Here is a 24,571-nt window from a genome sequence, read left to right as displayed (position 1 = left end):
TGACTAACAAAAATGTGGGTATGAAAGTGGACATGTTTTGCCCATAGTGTCTTGCCTTAACTTACCTAATGTCAGGAAGGGACTCATGGGACCAGAGAAAGTAACATTTAATTTATACATTTCTGAAGTTTATTTCAACATGTAACCAACTTCACAACTACTGTACTTACAATATGGAAAACTGAAAAGGAATATGAACACATTTGAGTATTATTTTGATATTGCTTTTTTCCCATTAAAGGTCTATCAACAGTTAATACTGTTACAACATGTTCTTTGTTGTGTGAATAGTTATTAAAATAAGGTTTTAAGTTGCATTTAATAAAAAAAAATTAAAATAAAATACATACCATTTAACGTGGTGGTGTTAAACCATGAACCTTTCCCTAAGCTTAATTAAGAACATTACAGAAGAAAACAGGTAACAAAGTGTTCTCAGAAACACCATTTTCAGTATTTAAATGTTGTTTCTACACATCTCAAAAGTTAAATGAGAACGGAAACTCATCCCTGGTTGTATTTTTGTTCGTTGTCTGAGGGCTGTTGGAGCTGAAGCCAAAATGGAAGTCTTCACTTTGCTCTGGTTGGCCGAACAGAAATTCGGGACCTGCAAAATGATACACATACATGTAGTTCAAAGCAGGTTATACACATCTCTAAATTAAAGTCATTTGATTTGAGACTTACCAGATGCAGACTTTGTTTCTGTGGTTTTCTGAAAGAATATACACACAGTTTGATATTTTAGTTTGAGTAGTATTGTATAAAATATAGTTGGATAAAAGTACAAATGCAGTACCTTTTCATTAAAAAAAGGGCTGGTGAAAGCGAAAGATGAGTCCTGTAAAGAAAATAAGATGTAATAAACAAGAGAAGTTATTTCTGTTAAATCACTCTTTCTTTTGCCCACTCCTCACCTCTTCCTGTGACATGCCCACGTCAAATCCAAACCCAGAGAAGCCTGTGGTGCTGGGGTCAGACTGCAGAGAGAACAGGAAAGCTGGAGATTTGGTGTCAGTGGAGCCTGGCTGTGGGGAGGCGGCAGGGCTAAAGCTGTAGTGAGCAAATGAAACATCGTTTTTAGTGGCAGTCTTGACAATAATTCAAAGTATTGGACAATTCAAAAAGCCTTACTTAAATGGGAACGTTGGGGTGGAAAACACAGCTGGCCTTTCTGCCACGGAGGACTGAGGATGCGTCTCTTTAGATGTCTGATGGAAAGCACCAAGGTCCTCATTTTCGCTCGGTGGCTGCTCTTCATCTGAAGCGCCCTCTTTCCCCACATCAGCCTCCACTCCTTCCCCCACATCCGACACATTGGTTTGCTGTTCATATGCAGAAAAATCTCTTTAACGCATAATATGATAACTGTTAACCGTATGTGATTATCCTTGGTATTTATTGATTGGTTGAGATTGATTCTTGAGAGAGCCGTCGCTCACAATTTTTTAAAATTCCATAAAGTTGATAAACTTCTTGGGACAGATTACAAAAAAATGCCATTAATCTATTAATAATACTTTTAGTTCCTATTATGACACAACATGACACTGTTGTTTTTAGGGGTACAAAGTATTATAGAAAAAATAACCTACCAAGACCTGATCCTCTTGTCCAGTTTCCTGCTCCTCAGTGTGCATCTCATCTTGCGGTATTTGTTCTGAAGAAATAAATGTTTGCTGATGGGTTTGAAACATAAATATGCAAATGTCGCATATAAAGTGTTTTTATTAATTGAAATGCGTAGGGAGCTTTACTCTACTTACCATCCAATGGATGAGATGACCACCGCTCATCGTTGTCTTTCTCTGGGGAAGAGCTGCAGGTCGTCGTATACTGGACCTCATTTTCCTCAGAAAAGTCTTCATCATTTGCCTCGACTGACGCTTTATGGCCAGACTGAAATCAATCAATAATGAAACACTATTTACATAGCACATTTCGAAACAAATCATATTAAAAAGGTTCTTTACAAGCAATTGACCAAACTAAGAATTTCAAAAGTAGTGAATCTTAATAAAATATACTAGAATAGAATTATAATGATCTACAAAAATGTTGTTCCAACAAAAGGGAGTTAAATTAATACTAAAGTTGATAATAGAAAAGTATAAATAATACAATTATTATAATCACTACCTAAAAGTGGCATAATGTGTGCTCTACCTTTTGTCTCAGTAAGGTTCATGATCAAATGCATGATGTGTCCAGCTTTTTGTTAGTGGCTATAGGGCCTGTTTCAACTTTTACATTTGATAATTGCTAGAATTTGGTCAGCTCTAGGATTCCGTTAGTACTGTTGTTTGATGTATCCAAGTACCTTTGTCTGGTTGAGATGAAGAGAGGAGATGTCAATGGAAGAATTCTCATCCTCTGCCTGAGGATCTAATTGTTTCTCTGCTTGTGCTATGGGGTGCTGGTCAGAAACACTAGAAGGAAAAATCAACTCAATCGGAGAAAAACTGAACTTTTCTTTGCTATGGCTTTTTGTCATTGTGATATTTATAAGATTCACTGAAAGATACCTGTCTGGTAATTTCTCCGGGGAAGAAGAATAAATTACTGGACCTGGTCAGGCAGAAATTCAATTAACAGTATCAGGAGCTGTAAATATATCTTACCAGAGCAAGTTATGCTATTAAAAGTGTATTACCAGTGAGATGGTCCAGCTGCTTCTGTTTCATTGTTATTTGATCATCACAAGCCATGATCCTAGACTCAATCTCTTCTTTTTCAGCCCGCAGCCCAAGGAGTATTTGAGCAAGAGGATTTTGGCAATAATATTCTTTGTGTGACTGGAATATCTTCCTGTAACTTGCAATTCTCTGTTCGTAGACTTCTCTTTTTGGGATACAAATAAAGAACAATTCAGCTTGGTTTATTATGGCACCCCAAAAAATAAATTAAATGCAAACAACATAGTTAACTGAACCCACATGTCACGGTTATAGCTGTCTTTTCCGTTCTCCAGTTCTGTTTTGAGTGACTGCTCATACTGAAGAAGCAGGCTGTTGGTTGCCTTCATGCTAAAGTTACATGGATGACAATCAGAAATATATTATATCCACACTTCCCCGCACTGCTAATAATAATAATAATAAGTTATATGTACATTTTGGTTAAGTATCAACTTGGTTCATCATAGTTTGTCTCATGCATTACCTAGTCAACATCATACCTTTTAGCATTAGCCTTATTGTGTATCACAGTGCTCTGCTTCACCCTGATTCCCTCCTCAAGTTTCTGGATTTCACTGTGGATTGTTTGAATGCAAGACCTCCTCTCAGCAGTGTCAGCTCTGCAAACTGTTCACAAAAATGTAAGCACTTCAAAGATACAATTTCAAAACATACACTATATTGTAAACTAAGAGTTTATTTGTTATCATTAACCTTACCTTTAATTTGTTGTTCGATGTCATTCTTCTTTTGGGAAAGCTCCCGAGTTTGAAGAGCTATAAAATACAAACAATAGTGACCTTATTTAAAAATGACAATTATCCTTTTCAGTATTATTATGAATAATTGTAATTATCACTTCGATTGAATTTGCTCCGGTTTATTAAAAGCCCAACACCAAAACTGGCTTTCTAGTGAAATCCATTAGCAAAGCAGCTAGCATTAGATAACTTTAAACTTGCATGCCATGCTAATGACATCATTTGAAAACAAAACCACAACTTTTAACATACAATTAAGTTAAAATGTAAACTCACCGAACTGAAAGAGGAGGCTGTCAATATTATTAAGTGAATATTGGTCGTTCATTTTGACACCAGGCTAATATTAGCGACGTTAGCTCACGCGGGGCGGGCTGCTGCTGTCAACGGCTCAGACGTTAGGAGACTGAAGCTGCGCACGGTTCTTTGAGCTCCTTCCAAGTAAAATACAAAGTTTTAAATAACTTGGTCGTTGAGGAAAATACCATACATTCATTCTGTGGCCTCTATTACAGTTAAGATCGGTTTGGGAAGCCAGATTTAAAATAATGTAGGCCTACTAAGCGAACCTAAAGATACTGTGTCATTCAAGTTAAGCTGGCTACCTTTAGTTAGCTTTGGAGTGGACATTTAAGCTAGCAAACGTTTTCGGGCCATCATACAATTGCCCATGGCTTTTTTTTAAAACACTTCATTAACAATGTATTGTACATTTTGCTTTAAGTGAAAGTTAGTGACCACCATAGCGATACTGCTATACATTTCTTAATATATTTTAATATATATTTTGTACCCAAAACATGTATTAAGCCAAGCCTATGGCCTAGTATGTTGTGTTGCATTATACAAGTATTCATAGGCTAACGTTTTTAAACTGACGCAATACAAATTCATAGTGTGTACAATAGGTTATTATATAAGATTATTTGTAATCTATTCATTTTGTGGGTTATTATTTCCAACGTTTTAAGGGCATACATACGGTGCTTAAAATAGTGCTTTCACTATGCTTTTCCTCCATCATTTTCCACATGATGTCAATCAGGAGGATCACGGATCAGGATTGGTGGGATAGAGGGCTGGAGGCTGGAGGGGCGGGTTTAGTGCTATTCTGGAAATCATTTTTGCGTAGCGCATCTGTATGATGTGTATCGGCAAAAATACAGCCTTGTGATGTGTGGGGTCTTCCAGTGATTTATCCACACACGGTTAAGTTTATTTACCCGGCTCTTGTCTAACATTTTAAAGGTAAGAAGATTACATTTGAATTGCACTTCTATTTAGATTACATGCTGTTCGCCGGCTGGCGTCGGCACTCTGCAGACAAAAGAGCGGACATGGGTGGGATTTAAATGGGAAGGGATCAGCTGTCTGAAGAATGGGTTGTTTTTTCGATTCCACCCCCACCAATGAAATTAAGCATTTGTCTCGAAAACAACTCCATCCGTCAATTAATTGTGTACTTTTTCATTTTGTCTGTAAAGGAAACAGGATGGTGTAAACAGATCAAGCTCGCGGTACATTTACTCAGAGTAGGATATCGTTGTCCTGGCATGCAAAAGAATGACAACCCCCATTTGAAGAATTCATTTACGCCTCGTTTGTTATCTGTATTTCGTCTGTCTGGTTCTATATGTATAATTCCATATCAAAGATAATGTGAGATTTTGTATATTTGGTATATGTGTAAAAAACGCCTCTGCAGAATCTAGGCCAGGCTCACTCTACATAGAGGAGTGTATTATTGTGACAGTAAAAAACCATGGCTGTTCTTTAATGCCTCTCTCTCTGTTTGTGTGTGTGTGTTTGTGCTTTTTCATCCAGCCTGAAATCTTCCCTAGATTTAACTTTTGAACATAATGAGTAGTCTGTGCTGCTCAGATCTTCAATATTAGTCTTCATATATAGCCCATCATAAAGTAGCCGAAGAGTCTTACAGGATCAGAGGAGAGCATGGCCCAGCTAGAGGAGCCCCAAACTGAGGGAGAAGGCAGCTCCCAGATGATCTCCTTAAGATCAGAGATGTCAGGGAACCATGTGGCCGATGGAGAAGTGGGAGCCCACATAAGGAGGAAGAGGAGGAAGAAGAAAGACCAGCGTCCAGAGTCCATTATTGTTTACCACTCTGAAATGGAGAGGGGCTCTGGAGAGGACCAAGGCAGTGAGGAGGGAGCAGAAAGGAGCACGGAGGAGGGAGCCAAATTCCTCTGCACACCTACAGGAGAAGGTGAGAGACTTGTCTTTCAATATCAAGAAGTGCCATTATTATCACAGAAGGAAAGTTAGGTGGTGTGTTTGACATACAGTCTACTGTGCAATTTACACCATGCATATTGACTACATAATAAAACGAAAGAATAATTGATGTATTTGTTATTAGCATATGGCCATTTTAAGGATAACATAATTTGACAGGGAAAAAAGACTAAGGCTGCGTCAAAAGCACATGCTTGTATCCATGCCTCTTTCTTGTAGGCCACTTTCCCTGCAACATCCATTTAGCTAATTGGAATGATCATAAATATACACTCATACCCCCACACACTTGAAGCATTACTTCAAACTCTTAGACCGGAAAATTGCGGCAGGGAAAGGTTAGGCGTATGTTGTGAATTGACCTATATAAATGATGGTTACAGCTGAAGAGCAAGAATGTGAGTTTACCACATGTTCTTCTTGTTGGCTTTTCATTTAGCTGTTTGTGATAAAGGTAACTGTCTCTTGTTTCATAATCTCTTAACAGAAGAAGGGTGGAGCCTTCCTCCAGACAGCCGCTACGTGACCCTAACAGGCACCATCACCCGAGGAAAGAAGAAGGGTCAGCTGGTGGACATTCACCTCACTTTGACAAAGAAGGAAATCAGGGATCTGGCTAAGTCAAAGGAACGTCTCGACGCAGAATGTGAGGCAGGGGAAGGCTACAAACGCAACTGCGGCTTAGGCGTGTGTCAGGGACCCCATGTCGTCCTGTGGAGCCTCTCCTGCGCTCCTGTGATTTTCCTCCTCTCCTTCATCACTTCCTTTTACTACGGCACTCTTACCTGGTACAATGTCTTCCTGGTGTACAATGAGGAGCGGACGTTCTGGCACAAGATTACAATATGCCCCTTCCTCATCATCTTCTACCCCATGCTCATCATGCCCATGGCGCTGTCCCTGGCTCTGTACTCTGCCGTGGTGCAGGTGTCCTGGGCCTTCAGTGAGTGGTGGCAGGATGTCAGAGATATGGAGAAAGGTTTCTGTGGCTGGGCCTGTGGGAAGCTGGGACTGGAGGACTGTTCCCCCTACAGCATAGTAGAGCTTATTGACTCTGATACTGTTTGTGGCACTCTGCATAGCAAGGCCCCCAGTGAACTCGCCCAGACCTCATCAGTGTGAAGTGGTGGTATGCTGAGGTGCAAGGCACATATAGGAGTAGGCCTAAATCCAAGTGATACGCAAGAAAGTTAGAGTCGCTTATGGGGAAGTACTTGAAAGCTTTTCTGTAATTGATGATCAAAGACTACCTGAATAGTTCCAAAATTCAGATCTATTATGCATCATGGGATCCAGGCCACTATAAATTATTCCTCTAAGCATGCGAGTGGTAATTTTTGTTATTTTTAAGTTGTTATGGTTATCCTCCAACAACTTTATCCTTCTTATAACTTTTTGATATTTTAAGGCCTCAGTGCCTCCTGTAGTGAAGTTTGGGTAATCTCACCTTGTTCACTGCTCCATATGTTGTTGGAGGCCTGAAAGTTCCACCAAGTTCCACTTCATCTGTAAATATCTGTAATTAAATGTATGTGCTCACAGAGCTGCGCACTGATGTAAAACACTGGATGCATTTCAAATGCTTGTATGTAAAGTCATCATAATCTGTGAATTTGTATTTGAAGTAAGGCTGGATTACTAACAGGAAACAATGGGTTCAGAACTTGCTTTATTAAATGTGTTTTATTACTGATTGATCTGGGTGTATGCACCATCCACAACAATATTGTTGAAATAATGAGCACCGGGGGAAACATGACAACTTTTCCCTTTACCCTCACTAGCATTTCCTTTAGTTACTGTGGTTCCGCTAGTTCCGTTATTTGGGATAGTGACCGCAAAGTCTTTGGTAACTTGGGATAGCTACCAGGAAAAAGAGAGATGCATCCTCTTCCTGTTTCTTTGTGCTTCTTCCTGTTTCTATTGTGCAAATAACATTTATTGTACAAGTTGCTGACACGAATACTAGTGTCTGGGCATCTAAATGTTGCTGCTTTGTGCACACATTAAGTACATAGTGTTACAGTGTTCTGACAGACAGAAGAACAGGGATCAACAGCAGGTTAATCCAGCCATTTTTTGAAGCCATAGTCAGAAAAAGCTGACAAATTAGGCATTTCTCTGGTGTAGTCATGTGTTTTCATTGTCATTCTTCATATATTTAAGGCACCATCAACACAGATGTGTGTGATCTTAAACTACATGTGTTGTCTTCACAGTTTTGTTCCACACACAACTTAAAAAATAAGTAATTTTCCAGTGTTCATGTTACATTTACACCCAGTTACATTTGAATGTTGATTTAATTTATTTTATATATTTAAGACTACTCACTTCCTGTCTTTGTTTTAGCTATTTGTTTTATACTCTGGCACTAAATGTATTGCAAATGGTTATCATGAACAGATTTTGTTGGTTTAAGTTGATCAGATAGTTAAAATATTTGTTTTAAAAAATATTTATGATCAGTCCTTGTTTGGTTTTATTATTCAATTTTGTTTCAAACAAACAGTGACATTAATCAGTGGTTGTGTCTTTATTCCATGTTACATGTTGTGAGACCACAGAATGCAAAGTAAAGTACACAAATGAAATAAAGTCTTATGTCATTACATCACAACTTTATGACATTTTGGGGGTAAAACAAACAAGACACAATGGGATGTTTTATGGGAGGTTGATAATGTCTTGAAAAACAGTCAGTTTACAGTATTTCCCTGAATGGCTGACAACAGACGAAGCTAGCTCCCTGGGGTCAGGGTGTTTTAGATCTGATTATTGGCACCCTGGTGTTACACTGGGATGTTAAGTAAAGAAAATCCATATGCTCCAAAACACACATGAACCAACAAGGCCAGTTTTAAAGTCTGATTGTGGGGAGCTAAAGCTTAAACAATTTGTTAAGTCCTCCAAAAAAAAAGTGTTCTGGAAATGAAGAGGTTTAGGTATTATGTGTAAAGAAAGTTTAAGCAGCATTTAGAGACCTTAATGTAGGAAAAACATTTTAATAAACAAAGACAAAAAAAATCAAAAATAATTCAACAGTTTGAGGGGAGAAGGTGCTTTATGGAGACTTTGAGTATTTTGTTTATTTCTATTTTATTTATTTTTATTTGTATAATTTATAGCATATTTTTTGGATCAGCTTTAATTCCCAAGTAAGCGTGTGCCCATTCCGGGAATTTGATTCCAGTTGTGTTTTTTTCTAAACATACATGCACAGAAATAGACATACAGCTAAAACAAGACTAAACAAAGGTTAACTAAAATATGTTACTACCATAAACATTTCGCAACTAATATACAGTGTATAAAAACAACACAATATAACTTTAACAGTTACACAGTGGTACAATGTTGCAAAGTGCAAATGGTGCTGGAATAATAATGATAGGTTGCTTTATATATATTTGCATTACTAGTATTTCTTTATTATGTATTTAGTTGTTTATACTGATATAACATTTATAATATCCTGCCTACCAGTACCAGACCAGTCTATTAACACAATAAGCACAGACTATGCTATGGGACACACATTACAGTGTGCAATGTACAACGCTGGAGGGCGTTTGACCTACATCCTATAATTACATTTCATTGCACTCTTCTTCTCGGGAACAGCACGACACTGTATCTACTTTATACAAGTGCGGTATGTTTCTTAAAAAAGTACACCTATACTGATTTTACATTAGTATCCAACAAACTCTAACACTTCGTAAAGTGCTGTCTGATATCTGAATGCGGCACAATTATCCAAGTATCCCTGGAAACCGGAACTAAGTTATTGTTCCTGTAGTTCACTATTTCTCTCCGGAGCCATAACAGAGTGACACGCAGTCTTAGGAAGAGGGAAAAAAGAAGATGGCAGGTTCCAAAGTAAGTTCATTTTTCTTTCTTTTCTATAAGTAATCTATTAACGTAATGTAAAGCGTTGTTAGCTTGTGTTTTCTGTTAAATTCTGGAGGTTTGCAAACAAAAGAAAAACATTCTTTCTCTTATTCTGAGCTTCAGAAGTTACACGGCGTGACCAGTGTTTGGCGGCGATATGTTCAGAAATGTTGGTGCTAACGCTGTCACGCCCCCAATTGATTGTATACAAAACATTACACAACTGTACTGGTTTGACAGAATGAGGACCAGGTTCTGCCTTTAATTAAATACATGTTGTTTTATTGTTTGTTTTCTGTAGTCAGCGTTGGTGTTGTGCATGGATGTTGGGTTCTCCATGTCCAACTCCGCCCCGGGTGAAGAGCCTGCCTTTGAACTTGCCAAAAAAGTCATTCAGAAGTTTGTCCAGCGCCAGGTAAATGTTTACTACGCGTCTTCCTAAAACGAGGAACAAATACCATGAGGATCTCTGTCACCTTTGACACACTATGAACATGTCTTTCACAGGTTTTTAAAGAGACCAAGGATGAGCTGGCTTTAGTTCTGTTTGGCACAGACTCCACCAACAACTCACTGGATCAGGACGACCAGTACCAGCACATCAGCGTGCATCGTCACCTCATGGTGCCTGACTTTGAGCTTCTGGAGGAAATAGAGAATAAGATCCATCCAGAGAGTCAGCAGGCTGATTGTATCCTTTTGCTCAGTACTTTAACCCCACAATTAAACCTGTATAAAGACTACAACTTATAGTACTTTACATTTGAAGAATGTTAGGTAAAAGTAAAAAAAGAAGAATGTAATTAATGTGTAACCAAATTGAATAGTGATTTTGTTAATTGTATCCAAGGTGCATCCAAGGTTAGTTGTTGTTTTATTGGATTTGTTTGTGATTGTTGCATCAATGTGAAATACTACTTCATTGTGAAGTTGCACAATGTAATGGCTATTCTATATATGATGTGATAAAATATGTTACCTCCTTCACTCCGATCTACAGGGCTGGATGCTCTTGTTGTGTGCATGGATCTCCTAAAGAAAGAAACACAGTAAGAAGCTCCTTGTATCACATTCTTAGTTTTCACAATTCAAAGAAAAAATAAAGTGTATCCATTAAAATGTTTATTTTGCTGATGTCATTGTTGGTTTTTCATTGTGTTGGGTTTTCTTTTCAGGGGGAAAAAGTGTGATCGTCTCAACGTTGTCCTCCTGACTGACCTCAACACGCAGGCCAGCTCAGAGCAGCTCGATGTCATTATTGAAAACCTGAAACAAGCCGACATCACCCTGCAGTTCTTGTAAGGTTCAGACCCACAAACTATGTGTCATTTTAAATGACATATTATATGAATAGACCCAAAACATTATACCAATAAGGTTAAAGAATAATGATGATTTATAATGTATTTGTGTTCATCAATACTTATATAAAATGGCAGACATCTATTCTGATAAAGCCTTCAAAGTTAAATGTGTCTCTTGTAAAGAACATTGAGTGTAGTTAATAACATTGTATCCTTCCTCGTAACAAACCATTTTCAGTTTGCCCTTCCCTGCGGAGGAAGATGAAGAGGTTGGAGGAGATGCTGGCGAAGGAGGCCCCTGTCACCCAGGCACAGGAAAAGGTCTGTCCAGGGAACAGCAGAGTGGCCTGGACATGGTGAAACACATCATGCTGAGCCTGGATGAGGAGGACGGCTTGACTGAAATTTACTCCTTCAGGTCCGTTAGCTCATATTAAACACACAACATTTCCTAGTGTATACGGTCTATGGATATTTCTCTTGTCTTACATATATATGTTTTTCTCTCTGAACCACATGGTGATCTCTACCGTCAAAATTTGTAAATCTCTATTTGGATAAATTCACATGACTTGGCTTTCCATGTGCTTCATTCACGCTGTAGGAAAGCAATCGAGCAGTTGTGCATGTTCAAGCGCATCGAGAGGAAACCCATGGCCTGGCCCTGTCAACTGACCATCGGTAGCTGTCTGTCTATCCGTATCGTTGGATACAAAGCAGTAAGTCTACAGTGAAGACAACTGGATACATATGTACTATATGCGCATTACACAGCTCTTTGACTGTACAGTACAAATATTGAGTTCCTTTCTGGGAAAAGTGCTACTCCACATGTTATCATCTACAAATCTACTTTGTGAGACCTTGTAGCAACCTGTATTCCACTTATTTCTTACTGCTATTAATGTCAAGATTGTTGTCTTATTTGTATTATAACATGAATACAAATTGAGTTTTTCCCAGTATGTATCTTTTGACTGTCATTTTTAATAGTACTGTTTTGTTATGAGTTAATGTGTAGTTTTGATGTATGTTTTGCTCATTCACTTAGTGAATTTGAAAGGAATCTCTGACATTTCTTTAACCTCCCTTTTGAGTAATTTAAATACACAGATGACAGCCTGTCAGTAATAGTGAAACCCATGAAGGTTTTCTCATCAGCAACCACTACTTACCATATTCCAGGTGACAGAAGAGAAACTGAAGAAGATATGGGCTACAGTCGATGCTCAATCAAATCAGAAGGACGACGTGAAGAGAGAGACTGTCTACTGCCTGGATGATGACAATGAGACAGAGGTGCCAAAGGAGGATACCATCCAAGGTGAGAAAGTTATTTTCTAATTAAATAACTCAATGTTGAACTTATCACTTAATAATTCCCAAAACATTGTTTTTGTTCTCCACAGGTTTTCGTTATGGAAGTGATATTGTTCCCTTCGACAAAATTGATCAAGAGCATATGAAATACAAGCACGACGGGAAAAGCTTTGCTGTTCTCGGATTTGCCAAACAGAACATGGTATAATACGTTATGCTACTGTGATCTGCTATCAGGGTTTCTTTCTTCCCCCATCTTAAGTCATTTTAATATTGAGTATAATTTTAGACATTTCCTGTCACAAATTGTTAAGCTAAAAAGAGGCTAGGGTTCCTACTCAATACATCCGATACTTATCAGTTAAAATATACTAGTGATAAGGAAATCCCTACTTTAATACTTAACTGGTTACTTATTTTTTTCCATCTGTCTGCAGATACGTCGCCATCAGTTCATGGGGACTCAAGTCATCAAGATTTTTCCTGGCAGAGATGATGAGGTGAGAATGGAGAGACCCGACATGTTGCTGGTGACTGCACGTTGATACTGACCTGTCTGTGTTCCTACTGTTGTGCAGCATGCAGGAGTTGCACTGTCCGCTCTCATCCGAGCACTAGATGAACTCAACATGGTGGCCATTATACGTTACGCGTATGACCGACGCTGCAACCCTCAAGTAGGAGCAGCCTTCCCGTGCATCAAGCTGGACTATGAGGTGACATCACAGAATCCTAAACATGCTGTTTTTATTTCATCTGTCATATAGCACAGAGCTAATGATCTGTCTCTCCCCCTCAATAGTGCCTGATGTACATCCAGCTGCCCTTCATGGAAGACCTGAGACAGTATACATTCCCTTCCTTTGAAAACAACAAAAAGTTCACTCCGTCAGGTACTAAACGCCTCATAGAATTAACCGATAACTCACAAAACTGACTGCAGATTCTCCACAAGAGGGAGCTTTCTTATCATGATCACAGCAGCAGCTAACCTATTTAGACCTGCGGGTCTGAACATGACATTGTTGCCCCTTCGAGTGAAAAAACTGCTGTTACATTGTGTAACGTGATCGACACTGTGTACATATATGTTTTAATCTAAATAATTTTGACTACTTCAGTGAGAGATGCAGGAATGGACTTGAATGTATTTGTGTGTGTTATGTGATTCCCCTAGACACCCAGCTGTCTGCTGTGGACTCTCTTATTGACTCCATGATGCTGGTTGAGAAGGATGAAAACGGGGATGAAAAGGATATGTACAAGGTCCATAACATTCCCAACCCGTCCTTCCAGAGGCACTTCCAGGTACTGCACTTTGTATTGGAGGGATACAGTACATCTATTACCTTCTCGTTCTGAGGTTAAGTTTTGAAGGAGACAGAGAAGTCATTTTTTTCATGACCTCAACAAAAGATGTGAAGTCTCTGACTGGAGCTTCACCAGCTAGAAGCTGTTGATACTCAATGTGGATGTATTCTTCCTCAGTTACTGTCTGTCTCACCCACCTTACCGACATTTCCTTCAGTGTGTGCATCATCGGGCAGTATGTCCCGGCACCCCGCTTCCCCCCATGGAGCCGTGGCTGAAGGCTGCTCTCGAGCGCCCTGATATCATTACTGAACGCTGCCAGGCTCCACTCGAGGAGGTGAAGAGGAAGTTTCCTCTCACAGAAGTGGAGAAGAAGAAGAAGGTCAAGACCAGTGCACAGATATTTGGCAAAGAGTAAGTTGAATTAAGTGTGGTGGTGGGTATTTGATGTTACAGACAGAGCTGTTAGTCATGGAGTGAAAAGTATTTGATCTCAAAATTACTCATTATGTCAAATTATCAAAAACAGTAGTGTCTGTGCCAAGGTTTTACAGATTATACAACTATTTTCACTATTCAAACTGCCCCAACTGTCAAAATTGCAAAGAAAATACATGTATTTGTGTTGTTAGACCTTTATCAGCCCATTGTCAATGAGAAGCCCTCTTAAATGGGTCTGCAACATAACCACATTACATTGTCTTTGTGCAATAGAAAGGCTTAAATACCATTAATGTATTCTATTAAGATCAACATTATCCTAAATGCTAGAAAAGTAGAACTCTGTATAGAAACAATCTCTAGTCTGACTCAAACTGCTTGAATTAAATGGGAAGATTCCATTTACTTTTTGCTAGACGGAGTGCAAGTCTGCAACCTTTAAACTACTCGTCCCTCCCCTGTCTGATGAAATAGATGTGTGAAGTGTTAATTAATCTGAGTTATAATGACCCCTTTGGACGTTTACAGCTCTGAGGAGCCAGGTGCCAAGAAGGCCAAAGAAGAGGAAGACGAGGAGGATTATAGCCTGGCTAACATCGCTGAAGGCCCTGTTACTTCGGTGAGAATCAAGGGAGCTGGACTGCATAATAATCCTAGAGAGACAACCACTTTTAAAAACATCAGCTATTCTTAAAAGAGTACTTCACCACTTGTTTGAACCAGCATACTTTATAATTTCCATTTCACTTCAGTCCTTTGTAATTTTCAACATTTAACTAGGTGGGAAGCGTGGATCCAGCCAGAGACTTCCGGACTCTGCTCAAGAAGAAGAGTCTTTCATTTGGAGAGGGTGAGGTCAAATTCTTCCGTCTTTTTTTCCCGATGGAGCTCGACTGATAACAAATGTTCCTGTTTATATTATAAACTGCCATGACTCAAGTTCAGCCCTTGTAATTGTGTTTATGTTTTTGTTTGCCTGTGGTGACCCCCGTGTCCTTCCCAGTCTGTCAGCAACTGACTCACAGGATAGAGCAGTTGCTTGGCAACAAGAACACACACTACTACATGAAAAGCATCACCTGCATCGAGGCTTTTAGAGAGCAGTCTGTTAAGGTAAACAAACATTCCCTATTTTCCATTTGTGGAAATGAATGATTAATACGAGAGTCTGTGTGGAACAAATCTTGACCTATCGGAACGCAACGTTTTGGTTTTTGCTTTGGAGATAATGAGCGAACTGTCGAAGATAACAATGAGTACGTTGAAATCTCGCGACTTGAGCCGAGGCCAGCTCTTGTGTGAGTTGTGTTTTTAGGAGACTCATAAACAGATCATGAATGATGCATGTCTTTGGTTACTCAGCTGGGGGATGCCAGTCTGTACAATGGCTACCTGCAGTCCCTGAAAAGAAGCATCCCAAACCGAGGGCTGGAGGTCTTCTGGGACCTGCTTGTTCAAGGTATGATAAGCCTCTTTACTCGCAGCTGCAGGATTTATTGTGAAACCTTTCCTCCCTTGAGGTGAAAAGACAATTCTATAATTTAAAAACTGCAAAAACAACTGATATAAATTTGGAGCTGATTTATGCTTTAAAATGAGCTTGAATATCAAGTTTTTTAAAAGTGGCTTGATGTATTTGACTTAATTCTTGCTTTTGATTGGCAGATGCCATAACACTGATCAGCAAGGACGAGGTTGAAGGAAGCACTGTGTCCAAAAGTGAATCTAATCAGGTGACTCCTCGATTTAAACCATTGTGAGGTGTTGAGTAAACAAACCCTTTTTTACATATTCAAAATGGTGGCCGTCCTACTAACTGAAGCTTATTTTGTCCTCAGTTTCTGGTTACTGAGGAGAAGAAGGAAGAGGCAGCTGCACCTCCTGCTGAAGATACTGGAGATGTTGATGACTTGGCAAGTTTGATTGTTGTTTAATTCTGACTTTTCAGGTTTTAAATATTTAACTGCAGTGCCCAAAACCCACGTTAGAACCATTTCCTGTGTGGAAGGATGGCCTGTTGAAACGTTTTATATAAACTCTCCAGTCTTACTTTTTTTTTTCTCTTCCTACACAGCTGGACATGATGTAAAAAAATAGGGAAGGTCTGCAGCGGACATGCAGGGAAACGAGAAGAATGCATCATTCATTTCGGATAGACCAATCCAATTCAGCCGTCCATTGTTCTGCTCCAACTTGGGGACCCCTGACGTATAACTGGTGATACTGAATGCAGAACTGTGTTGAACTAAACTGAAATTAATAAGAATAACTGTTTGTTGAGGGCTTTACATGTGTTTGTCTTAAAATTATTTTATACTGAGTTCTAATTTCAATGTTAATCATCAGTAATGTCGGAACAATGAATGTTTAAAATCTCAAGATTTTATTTGCACTTCAAACCCTTTGTGACTTTATATAAGAGAGCACTGTCTTATCCAATAAGCTGCTGGGTTAATATCTTAAAGCTTAATCGCTGATGATGAATGCTCCACTTGTGTAATTTTTTCAAAATATACAACAAACCATTGCAAATTAATACAGTTTTCCTGACAAATGTAGTAAAGCACAATGGCATGTTGTCATTTGCTAATTGAAAAGTGCAAAGTAGAATCGCAGTAAACCAGTATCTTATATTAAAATGCTAGATAAACAGCAATAGCACCAGTATGACTAGTGGCCGCTCTTTAACACACCCACTGGACGAAACGGTCAAACAAACTGGACTGGGTCATATCCGCAAAGTCTTTTACTTTAAAGATGGCGTCCCGGTCGTCCATGGCCAGCTTCATTAGGACTTTTTGGTCAACGTCACTTCTTGTGGTTACCACTGTGGAGACCACCTGTGACCCGCGCATGGCACTGACTGCCTCGTCCAGGTTTTTGCTGTCAGTGACGCCATCTGTGATGAAAACAAATGAAACCTCTGCGTGGCGTCTTGTCAGGCGAGCATTTCTTTTACCCAAGACTGTGTTGATGGTGTGGATGATGGCCGGCCCTACGCTTGAAGAAGAATCCATATATTGCAAGAGTGCTATGCCAGTGGCGATAACAGTAGGGTCGTGTGTGAGAGGGAAGGCCTCGAGGTTCTCGTTCTCCTTACCAAACTCTATCAGTGCCAAGCGAGCTCGCATTCGATCAGTCCTGCTAGCAGCCAGACTCAGTCGGTCTGCCACCTTTTGCAGAAATTGACGGACATACCGGAAGTTCTCCTTCCCCAGGCGCTCTGAGCCATCCAGTAAAAATACCAGATCCACTGGTCGCTGGAGACACGGAGCTACATCAGGTTCTGCAAATAAATAAAATGAATAAATCACTGAGCTGCAATCCATTGTACCATTAACAAATCATCTAGCCGTGAATAACACCTACCGCTTTTACAGGGAAGATCAGGGCACACAACCACAGGATCTAGAAGTGAAATAAATGGATTTAGATTAGAAAACGGGTAAGCAGAACCTGTATACTTGGTGCAGAAACAAATCATTAAACATGGAAGTAAGCATTTTAGGACTTCTATTCGCTTGTCTCAAAGTCAAACATTTTTAATGGGCTTTTTGGTTAGATACCTAAGAATAAGGTCCATGGTTTACACAAGCTTAAGGGATATGTCATGAAATATCGCACTTGAGAATGTCTGAAACTTCAATGTGCCAAACGGGGGCTGCTAACAATGGGCTTCAACTCTATTGTCATTCTGCTGTGTGTAAGGGTACAGGACTTACTGGGACAAAGCACAGCCTCCATCGTCTGTATAAAGTCCTCAGCCACCAAGTCAGCGTAACGCCTCATCCCAGTGACGCGTTCCTTCTTGTTGCAAGCAATCGACCCCAGGATCTCATTATCCTGTGTCTTCTCAAACATATCACCAACCCCAATCGCATTCACCACCACATCGTCATCGTTGCAAAGGTACTGCAGCAGATTCTCATTGTCGCGCGGGTCATAGCGGCCATCTGTGATCACCACCACAGATACTTTGGCCTGGGCTCGCTTGCCGTCCCTGATGAGGTTGTCGTAGGCGAACTTGAGGGCTGAGGGTGTGAAGGTGCCCCCGGCAATCCACTCTAGGTTCTTCACTGCTGTTTTAAAAGCAGACATGGAGTTGATTTTGGGGTCATTGAGACGAATGGCTTCAAAGGTCCCGTTGTGACTGAATTGTACAACTCCGACTCTTGTGCCTGAAAGAGGGAGACAAGTCAAGTGGTGCAGATCAAGCTGGCTTTGCTCTATTAGTTGTTACTCTCAACAAATCACAAGAAAATTAACTAGTTACACTTTAGATGGCTGAAAATGTATAAATCTGACAATCACAGTCTGCCGGTACTGTCAAAAACGGGTGTAGTGCCAAAGAGGGTTACTGTAATTTTGTATTCAACCCAATATGTATATTGAATTTGGATTTGGTGACTCATTCTTTGGAAACGGTTCATCTTTAATGGCAAACTCTACTTCTTGACACTTGAAAATGTGTGTGCGGAGAGATTTGCAGGGTGGTCTGGGCTGCGGTTTTGCTTCACTGTACCGGTTAATGACGCAGGATCGTTTGCCATAGATCCCAGCCTGTTGATGGTGTTGATAACAAAGTTCTTTTCCAAGGTGAAGTTTGTCAGCCCCACACTCTCTGAGCTATCAATTATAAATACAATGTCCAGAGGTCCACACTGCTTCTCACAGTCTGAGACAAAACACAAGAACAGGGTCAGTAATTCAAAAGAAATGAAACGATGTAGCTGTGTTTGATCGGTGGAGATATTTACCACAACAACCACACGTCTCCCTGATGTAAGTCATGACATCGCATTCCTGTGGTGACAGGTGTGCATGTTAGATACAACCAGGCAAATCTAAGTATTTACGGATTTTGAAAACGGTGTGGCTTTTTTAAAGTTGACTCACATTGAGCCCAGGATCGCCCACTGGTCCTTGGTCGCCCTACACAAAGAGAGAGAAAGTGCAATTGGAGCTCAAATTTGCACGCATGGTCAAGTCATTATTTGAGTGTTTGTGCTGGTGTTTACATCAGATCCAGGGTTTCCTATGGGTCCTCTCTTTCCTGGCTCACCCGGCTGACCTGGGTCCGCCTACACAGAAAACATTTTCAAATGAAGGTGACTCATTTTTCTTAAGTAATATGTTTCATTAATGTCTGCATCTGATTAAAGCCAATACTACATTTTTCTTCAGAAGATTAGTAGAATGTTCCTCATAACATTAATGTAATGTGTTTTCAAAGTGTTCCAGCCTCCATGTACTCTAGGCACGTTATTGCTTAACAAAACATCCTAATGCATCCCACACTGTTGGTGTGTTTCCAAAGGAGAAACTGCACCTGGTACAATATTGAGTGAGTAAACTTAAGCATCGCATGTTTTAATGTTGTCTTTTCTAACTATCAAATTCAACTTTTTAAGTTATCAATCTTACAGGCCCTCCTGGTGTTCCTTTGTTTCCAAGTTCTCCTTTGGCCCCACAATCACCTCTTCCCCCCCTGGGTCCTCTTCTACCGGGATCCCCTCTGTCTCCCTGGAAAGATCAGAGGTACTTTAGATTCAGCAACATATGCAAGAATATTGTGTGTGGTAAACAGAAAACCGTACAGTGGATCCTCTCGATCCAGGGTAGTTGAATCCTGTTCTTCCGTTGTCACCCTTTAAAAGAAATATATCATTCAAAAAATGTTAGCGCATTTTAAAAGATGCCATATTGAAAGTGAGGAACAGAATATTGTTACCTACTTTTGGTCCAGGGGGCCCAGAGTCTCCCCTTGGTCCTAGATCTCCTTGATTTCCAAGGCTGCCCTGAAATGTACAGAAAAAAAAGATATGTTTTCAAAACTCAAGCTCCAAAAATGAGCAGTATTGATGATGAGGGTACAAACAACATACGTTTCCTCCGGGGCTGCCTGTTTCTCCGGGCTGACCCCTCGGTCCTGGGAGCCCTAGATCTCCCTGGAAGGGAAAGAAAACTTCATCACTGGGCGTCACCTCGACTCCAGAGAAAAACTGACCTAGTTATGTTGATGTGAATTTGGCAATGCACACTACTTTCTTTTAAAAACGCTTGTAAAAAAACAAAAATACCAGAAAAAACCTGTTGTTAAAATAACAGTCTTCACTCAGCCTTTTTTTGGCAGCACAGTCAGGACATTCAGTTCAGTATTGATGGTCTGAGGAAGACTTGCAGATTTCTTAGGGAGCTGCTGAGTCATCCGTCTGCCAGAATCCGCCCACAGCACAATCCCCTCACCTTTGCACCCGTTAGTCCATCTTCTCCTGGCCGGCCTCTAAGTCCCTCTGGCCCTAAGTCGCTCTGAATAAGTAAATGATTGAGTCAGGATTTACAATGAAACATTAATCATCAAGTAATGTTAAAAATATGCAACCGAGAGCCATTAATTCTATATCTGCAGAATGTGGGAGGAATTTTCCTGAGAACTTGGTTAGAAAAAGCCCCAAAACAACATCAAACAGGACAAGGAAGTGTTTAGCAACGTTATCTGGACTAGACCAAATCCCTGCAGAGGGATTTGAAACTTGTGGGAGTTGAATTCTCTTGTAAAGTTCACACAGATCCGTTGTTTTGTTAATGGTTCATTTTTTCCCACCATGTTCTTCTTTGCATGTTTCTTTTCAAGCATGCTACTCTTAGTTTGAACTTTATTACATTTAATTAAGTCATATTTCAGAGGAATATTTATAGATTTTACATTTTTGCAGCTTTACGAGGTTGGTTTAAGATTTTTTTTTTTTTCTGGGCGCTGGACTTACCTTCTCTCCCTTTAGCCCATCATTACCCGGCCCTCCTTTTTTTCCAGATTCTCCTCTCCTTGCCTGTTAATATTTATTTGATGATTATTAAAACCAACTAGGGTACATTTTTATAATAATGTATATTTTGGTTGTTGAGATACCCCTTCGCCTCTTGGTCCACGTGTTCCAGGAGGCCCCTGCAAGAGATGGTGGTTTTATATCAGACTCAGCTTTGTAACATTAACTTACAGTTATATATCCTTCAAGTAATGATCACAAAAAGAAAACTTGTTCTGTACCGAAGGTCCCTTTTCTCCAGGCAGCCCTGGATTTCCAGCATTTCCGTCTTCACCCTGACACACATAGATATCAGGGTTTGTTTTGCAGTTCAGGAACATTTTCATTTTTTTCTGACTGTGTTTTCTCTTGTGTTAAATTTAAAGTGTACCTTTGGTCCTTGGTCTCCACTAGGGCCAGAGGGACCTGACTTTCCAGGAAGTCCTCCGTCACCCTAAACAAACAAACAAACAAACAAACATACAATACTAAAAATCTACTAATACATATTTGCAACAGTTAAAACATGCAGAAAATGGTGGAATGCTTTTCCCGCTGGAGGTGGAGACCTTTCCTGTCGTAAAAACGTGTTAGAGACGAGACAGATCGCAGTTTTGGTTGCACACAGACCTTTGCTCCGTTGTCACCAAGTGGCCCAGAGTCACCAACATCTCCATGGTAACCATCTGGTCCCTTTTAGGCAGAAAATCAGATGATAAGATATTTCAATAAACCAATAAATTATTCTTTATAACTGTATATCTGATGGATTGTAAAATGAATCATATTTAATCTAATAATTAAATATGATGGTGGATTAGCACTGGAACATTAATAAAAACATTTCACCTTATTTGAAAAGATTAAACATTTCAACACCAGCACTTTAGGGCAACATTTTAATTAATTCACCAAACTACTTGACTTACCTTGTCACCTGAATCCCCTTTGCAACCAGGAGCTCCGATTCTTCCCATTTTACCCTAAAGATGTCCCAAAGACAATAATATTATATCAGTATAATGAACAGATCAACGAATGTACTATATTTACTTTGTTGTTGTAGACTCACCTTTTGACCATCAGTTCCATTCATACCAGGTCCTCCTGCCACACCCTGAATATTTAAACGTCAGAGAAGACAGTTGATTAACAACAGTATGCAAACACTGACATGTTCTAATATAAAATATGTGCGAGCACAAACTTTAACCATTATTTACCTTTGCTCCACCTGATCCGATTTCCCCCTGACGATGAACAGCAAAACCATTAATTTAACAGCATTTCATTTAATTTGACAGATAAAGCTGGGATATAAAGATGTATCTCTCACCTTGTCACCCTTTGAGCCAATCTCTCCCTATATCAGAGCAAAGAGGGACATGTTAGTGAAATGAAGAATACCAATAACTTAGTACATAAGATCATCAATAAGAGACCTCAGCAAACCTTTGAACCAGGTTGTCCGATTGGACCTTCAATGCCAGGATCGCCCTGTAATACAAACACACTCAGAATTAAAACAATATAATATTGATTTTACAGAATTCCGAGTGTAATAACAATGCAGACTTCTTCCTACCAGCTGACCATTCGCACCTCTTGGCCCAGTATGACCTCTGTCTCCTTTCATACCCTAGAAAGAAGTGAAAATATCGGCATTTCAACAAAAAAAAGTATAGTCAAGCAGAAATATACATTATTTATATAATGTTGATTTGATTTTGTATGTCTGTACTCACCTTTGGACCTTTTGGCCCGTTCGGTCCATGGATCCCAGGAGTTTGAAAGCATTTATGTTCATAACACTACACAATGAAAGAGTACAAAAAAAAAAAATTAAACCTACCAACGCATGAAAACTGAGAACACCAGAGCATTTTTTAAGACAAACATTTAATTATTTGTCTTATTTAATATATCAATAATAGTGTCAAGGTCTTTCCTACCTGTAAGTAGGCTTGATATTTCTGCAAAGACAAGACAACAGTAAGTGAAAAGTACATAGCAATGATACTGTCATTTAAATCTGAAAAAAGTATAAGCATTCAAGTTAGGGGTGACACTGTTTACCGGTATTGACGATAACCGTGATATTTAAATGTTTTGGTTTAGATTTCATATTAATAAAACACATTATGATATTATCATTTTAAGATAAAGCTCTTCTTAAATCATTATTGTGTGTTCCTTTATGGTTACATTATCTCTCTAAACCTAAAAAAAGAGACAAATGGCACAAAAAATCGCATTATTATAATTATTTCAGATTTTCTTGTAATATAATGTCATAATAAAGTAATCATGAATTATTTTGCCCTAGGATAATCCTGTAGTGAAAATGCCCTGACAGCTCTTATTCAAGGTGAAAAAACGAAAACGTTTAGAACACCATGATTTTTATGATACGATCGATGGACTGCGTCTTTATCTCTGGTTTCCCGTCAGCGATGTCCACGGCTATGTAGTCGTCTCGGTACAGTTCAGTGGGAGAGCCGGCGATATCCCTCAACCCCAGCTCATCGACGCTCCTGGACGCAGCCACTGAGAAAATCTGGATCCCTTTCTCGCGGGCTTTCTCTGCCTCCGCCTTTATCCCTCCACACTTCTCTGCTGTCACATGCCCGTCGGTGATGACCACTGAGAAGAGGACGGCCTTCTTCTGGGAGTAGTGGGTGGTCATATGGTTAGTCATTTTCCTGATGGCGCAGTCTGTGTACGTGCCTCTGCCCTTGTATATAATCCCGTTGAGGTTCCTGATGAAGTTCTCCTTTGTTGTGAACTGACTGAAGACATGCTGCGTCTCGGAGAAGTTCAGGCCTCCTATGGACCAGGAGATCTGGATCTGACCTCTGTACTCCTCGTCGTCCAGCTTTTGGGCAAACATCTTGGTGAACTCCAGGACTTTTCTCACCAGGCTCCCAGGCGGGGACTCTTGTAAAGCGATGCTCTCCGAGGTGTCCAGGGTGAAAAACAGCTTGATGGGACACTCAATGACCCCAGCTGGAGGAGAGAAAGTGGCAACAGTTAAGTGCTCTGCTGTAATTTGTTGCACTACTAGACACATGTAGGGGTGGAAAGCAACAATGTGCTTGTACTCAAGTGCTGTGTTTATATTCAGGTTTGAGGTATTCTTTACTTCACTTGGGTGTATTCTTTGGTTTAGTTTTGAGATATTCTTCCTCTACTTTTCAGAGGAACATTTAGGGTGCACTATTTTCTTCACAAATTCCGAGCTTTGCACACAAAACATAACAAGGGCTTTTAAAATATGATGCTTTGTAAACATTAAACTAAACAAGTCAAGTGGAGCTGAAAGAACAGATAAATCAGTTGACATTATTTGGCAACACTTTTTGTTAGTCATTTCACAACATTTCATGGTTCAAGCTTCCAAAATGGGAAGAATTGTCATCTATTATCATTTAAATAATTTCAATTTACTTTAATAAGTAGGAGGTTTAAGCTATTAATTGAACAAAACTTATAAGTATATAAGTAAATCATCTAAATGCATCTTCCACGACTGGTTTCACGTTTTTTTTCTTGACCTAAACTCATCTACATTACACAGGGAAATATAGTTTTTACTTGACTACATATTTTTACCCAAAGCTATTTGCTGGTTACTTTCCAGATTGTCATTGTTCATACAAAACAAAATATCAGTTTATGATATTGTTATAGATTCAAACCTCCAACACCTAATGTATATAGAGCAATATGAATGGACTCCGCCTTGACCAATACAACATCTGAGCAAACCTCTTATACAGTGGGGCAAAAAAGTATTTAGT

At 39.6% G+C, this 24,571-nt stretch overlaps 4 protein-coding genes across 6 annotated transcripts; 2 read left to right on the top strand and 2 right to left on the bottom strand.

Annotated features, from left to right (window-relative positions):
• Nucleotides 1-354: 354 nt before the first annotated feature.
• On the bottom strand, nt 355-3,852 carry LOC104946247 (protein SIX6OS1). Of its 2 annotated transcripts, XM_010772034.1 has the most exons (14): nt 3,716-3,849; nt 3,398-3,454; nt 3,179-3,305; nt 2,937-3,026; nt 2,654-2,841; nt 2,526-2,568; nt 2,321-2,429; nt 1,767-1,899; nt 1,596-1,660; nt 1,135-1,325; nt 918-1,053; nt 800-841; nt 688-715; nt 355-607 (listed from the first exon to the last, which is right to left on the bottom strand). In XM_010772034.1, the coding sequence occupies exons 1-14, from the start codon at nt 3,765-3,767 to the stop codon at nt 480-482; spliced, it is 1,389 nt and encodes a 462-aa protein (XP_010770336.1). In that variant the 5' UTR covers nt 3,768-3,849; the 3' UTR covers nt 355-479. The 2 variants fall into 2 exon arrangements, with proteins under 2 accessions (XP_010770336.1, XP_010770335.1); XM_010772033.1 differs by having other exon boundaries at nt 688-841; nt 3,716-3,852.
• tmem169b (transmembrane protein 169b) lies at nt 3,834-8,288 on the top strand. Of its 2 annotated transcripts, none has more exons than XM_010772036.1 (3): nt 3,834-3,880; nt 5,264-5,666; nt 6,183-8,288. In XM_010772036.1, the coding sequence occupies exons 2-3, from the start codon at nt 5,393-5,395 to the stop codon at nt 6,815-6,817; spliced, it is 909 nt and encodes a 302-aa protein (XP_010770338.1). In that variant the 5' UTR covers nt 3,834-3,880; nt 5,264-5,392; the 3' UTR covers nt 6,818-8,288. The 2 variants fall into 2 exon arrangements, with proteins under 2 accessions (XP_010770338.1, XP_010770337.1); XM_010772035.1 differs by lacking the exon at nt 3,834-3,880 and adding an exon at nt 4,567-4,687.
• Nucleotides 8,289-9,514: 1,226 nt separating this feature from the next.
• Nucleotides 9,515-16,454, top strand: xrcc5 (X-ray repair complementing defective repair in Chinese hamster cells 5). Its single transcript, XM_010772032.1, has 21 exons — nt 9,515-9,577; nt 9,891-10,004; nt 10,097-10,280; nt 10,590-10,638; nt 10,765-10,887; nt 11,132-11,311; nt 11,498-11,612; nt 12,079-12,217; nt 12,303-12,415; nt 12,651-12,713; nt 12,792-12,929; nt 13,016-13,106; nt 13,391-13,521; nt 13,742-13,938; nt 14,494-14,584; nt 14,746-14,815; nt 14,969-15,078; nt 15,328-15,424; nt 15,631-15,698; nt 15,804-15,878; nt 16,040-16,454. Exons 1-21 carry the CDS (start codon nt 9,563-9,565, stop codon nt 16,052-16,054), a joined length of 2,178 nt encoding a protein of 725 aa, XP_010770334.1. The 5' UTR covers nt 9,515-9,562; the 3' UTR covers nt 16,055-16,454.
• LOC104946253 (collagen alpha-2(VI) chain-like) lies at nt 16,328-23,841 on the bottom strand. The gene is made up of 26 exons (XM_010772041.1): nt 23,167-23,841; nt 22,724-22,744; nt 22,517-22,582; nt 22,357-22,410; nt 22,224-22,268; nt 22,108-22,134; nt 21,995-22,021; nt 21,844-21,888; nt 21,701-21,754; nt 21,402-21,464; nt 21,163-21,225; nt 21,014-21,067; nt 20,876-20,911; nt 20,733-20,795; nt 20,212-20,274; nt 19,851-19,913; nt 19,701-19,763; nt 19,563-19,613; nt 19,390-19,488; nt 18,984-19,046; nt 18,862-18,897; nt 18,723-18,768; nt 18,488-18,640; nt 17,688-18,143; nt 17,335-17,373; nt 16,328-17,251 (listed from the first exon to the last, which is right to left on the bottom strand). Exons 1-26 carry the CDS (start codon nt 23,839-23,841, stop codon nt 16,650-16,652), a joined length of 3,027 nt encoding a protein of 1,008 aa, XP_010770343.1. The 3' UTR covers nt 16,328-16,649.
• Nucleotides 23,842-24,571: the final 730 nt, after the last annotated feature.

Source organism: Notothenia coriiceps, unplaced genomic scaffold (assembly GCF_000735185.1).
Source record: "Notothenia coriiceps isolate Sejong01 unplaced genomic scaffold, NC01 NC01_scaffold00010873, whole genome shotgun sequence".
Taxonomy (NCBI): domain Eukaryota; kingdom Metazoa; phylum Chordata; class Actinopteri; order Perciformes; family Nototheniidae; genus Notothenia; species Notothenia coriiceps.
The sequence above is the reverse complement of the archived record's forward strand: the minus strand, read 5'-3'. Positions and strand labels throughout refer to the sequence as shown.

Bases quoted from the DNA above. Each gene is read 5' to 3' on its own strand.
- xrcc5 (XM_010772032.1), top strand. The intron at 10,639-10,764 runs GTAAGAAGCTCC...TTTTCTTTTCAG, and splicing joins CTCCTAAAGAAAGAAACACA to GGGGAAAAAGTGTGATCGTC. The intron at 15,425-15,630 runs GTATGATAAGCC...TTTGATTGGCAG, and splicing joins CTGGGACCTGCTTGTTCAAG to ATGCCATAACACTGATCAGC.
- LOC104946247 (XM_010772033.1), bottom strand. From the start codon at position 3,767: ATGAACGACCAATATTCACTTAATAATATTGACAGCCTCCTCTTTCAG. The intron at 2,430-2,525 runs GTATCTTTCAGT...TTTTCCTTCTAG, and splicing joins CCGGAGAAATTACCAGACAG to TGTTTCTGACCAGCACCCCA. The intron at 1,661-1,766 runs GTAAGTAGAGTA...TTATTTCTTCAG, and splicing joins GTCATCTCATCCATTGGATG to AACAAATACCGCAAGATGAG.
- LOC104946253 (XM_010772041.1), bottom strand. From the start codon at position 23,841: ATGTGTCTAGTAGTGCAACAAATTACAGCAGAGCACTTAACTGTTGCC. The intron at 22,583-22,723 runs GTAGGAAAGACC...TTCATTGTGTAG, and splicing joins AATATCAAGCCTACTTACAG to TGTTATGAACATAAATGCTT. The intron at 20,796-20,875 runs GTATCTCAACAA...AAATATTAACAG, and splicing joins GTGGACCAAGAGGCGAAGGG to GCAAGGAGAGGAGAATCTGG.
- tmem169b (XM_010772036.1), top strand. From the start codon at position 5,393: ATGGCCCAGCTAGAGGAGCCCCAAACTGAGGGAGAAGGCAGCTCCCAG. The intron at 5,667-6,182 runs GTGAGAGACTTG...ATCTCTTAACAG, and splicing joins CTGCACACCTACAGGAGAAG to AAGAAGGGTGGAGCCTTCCT.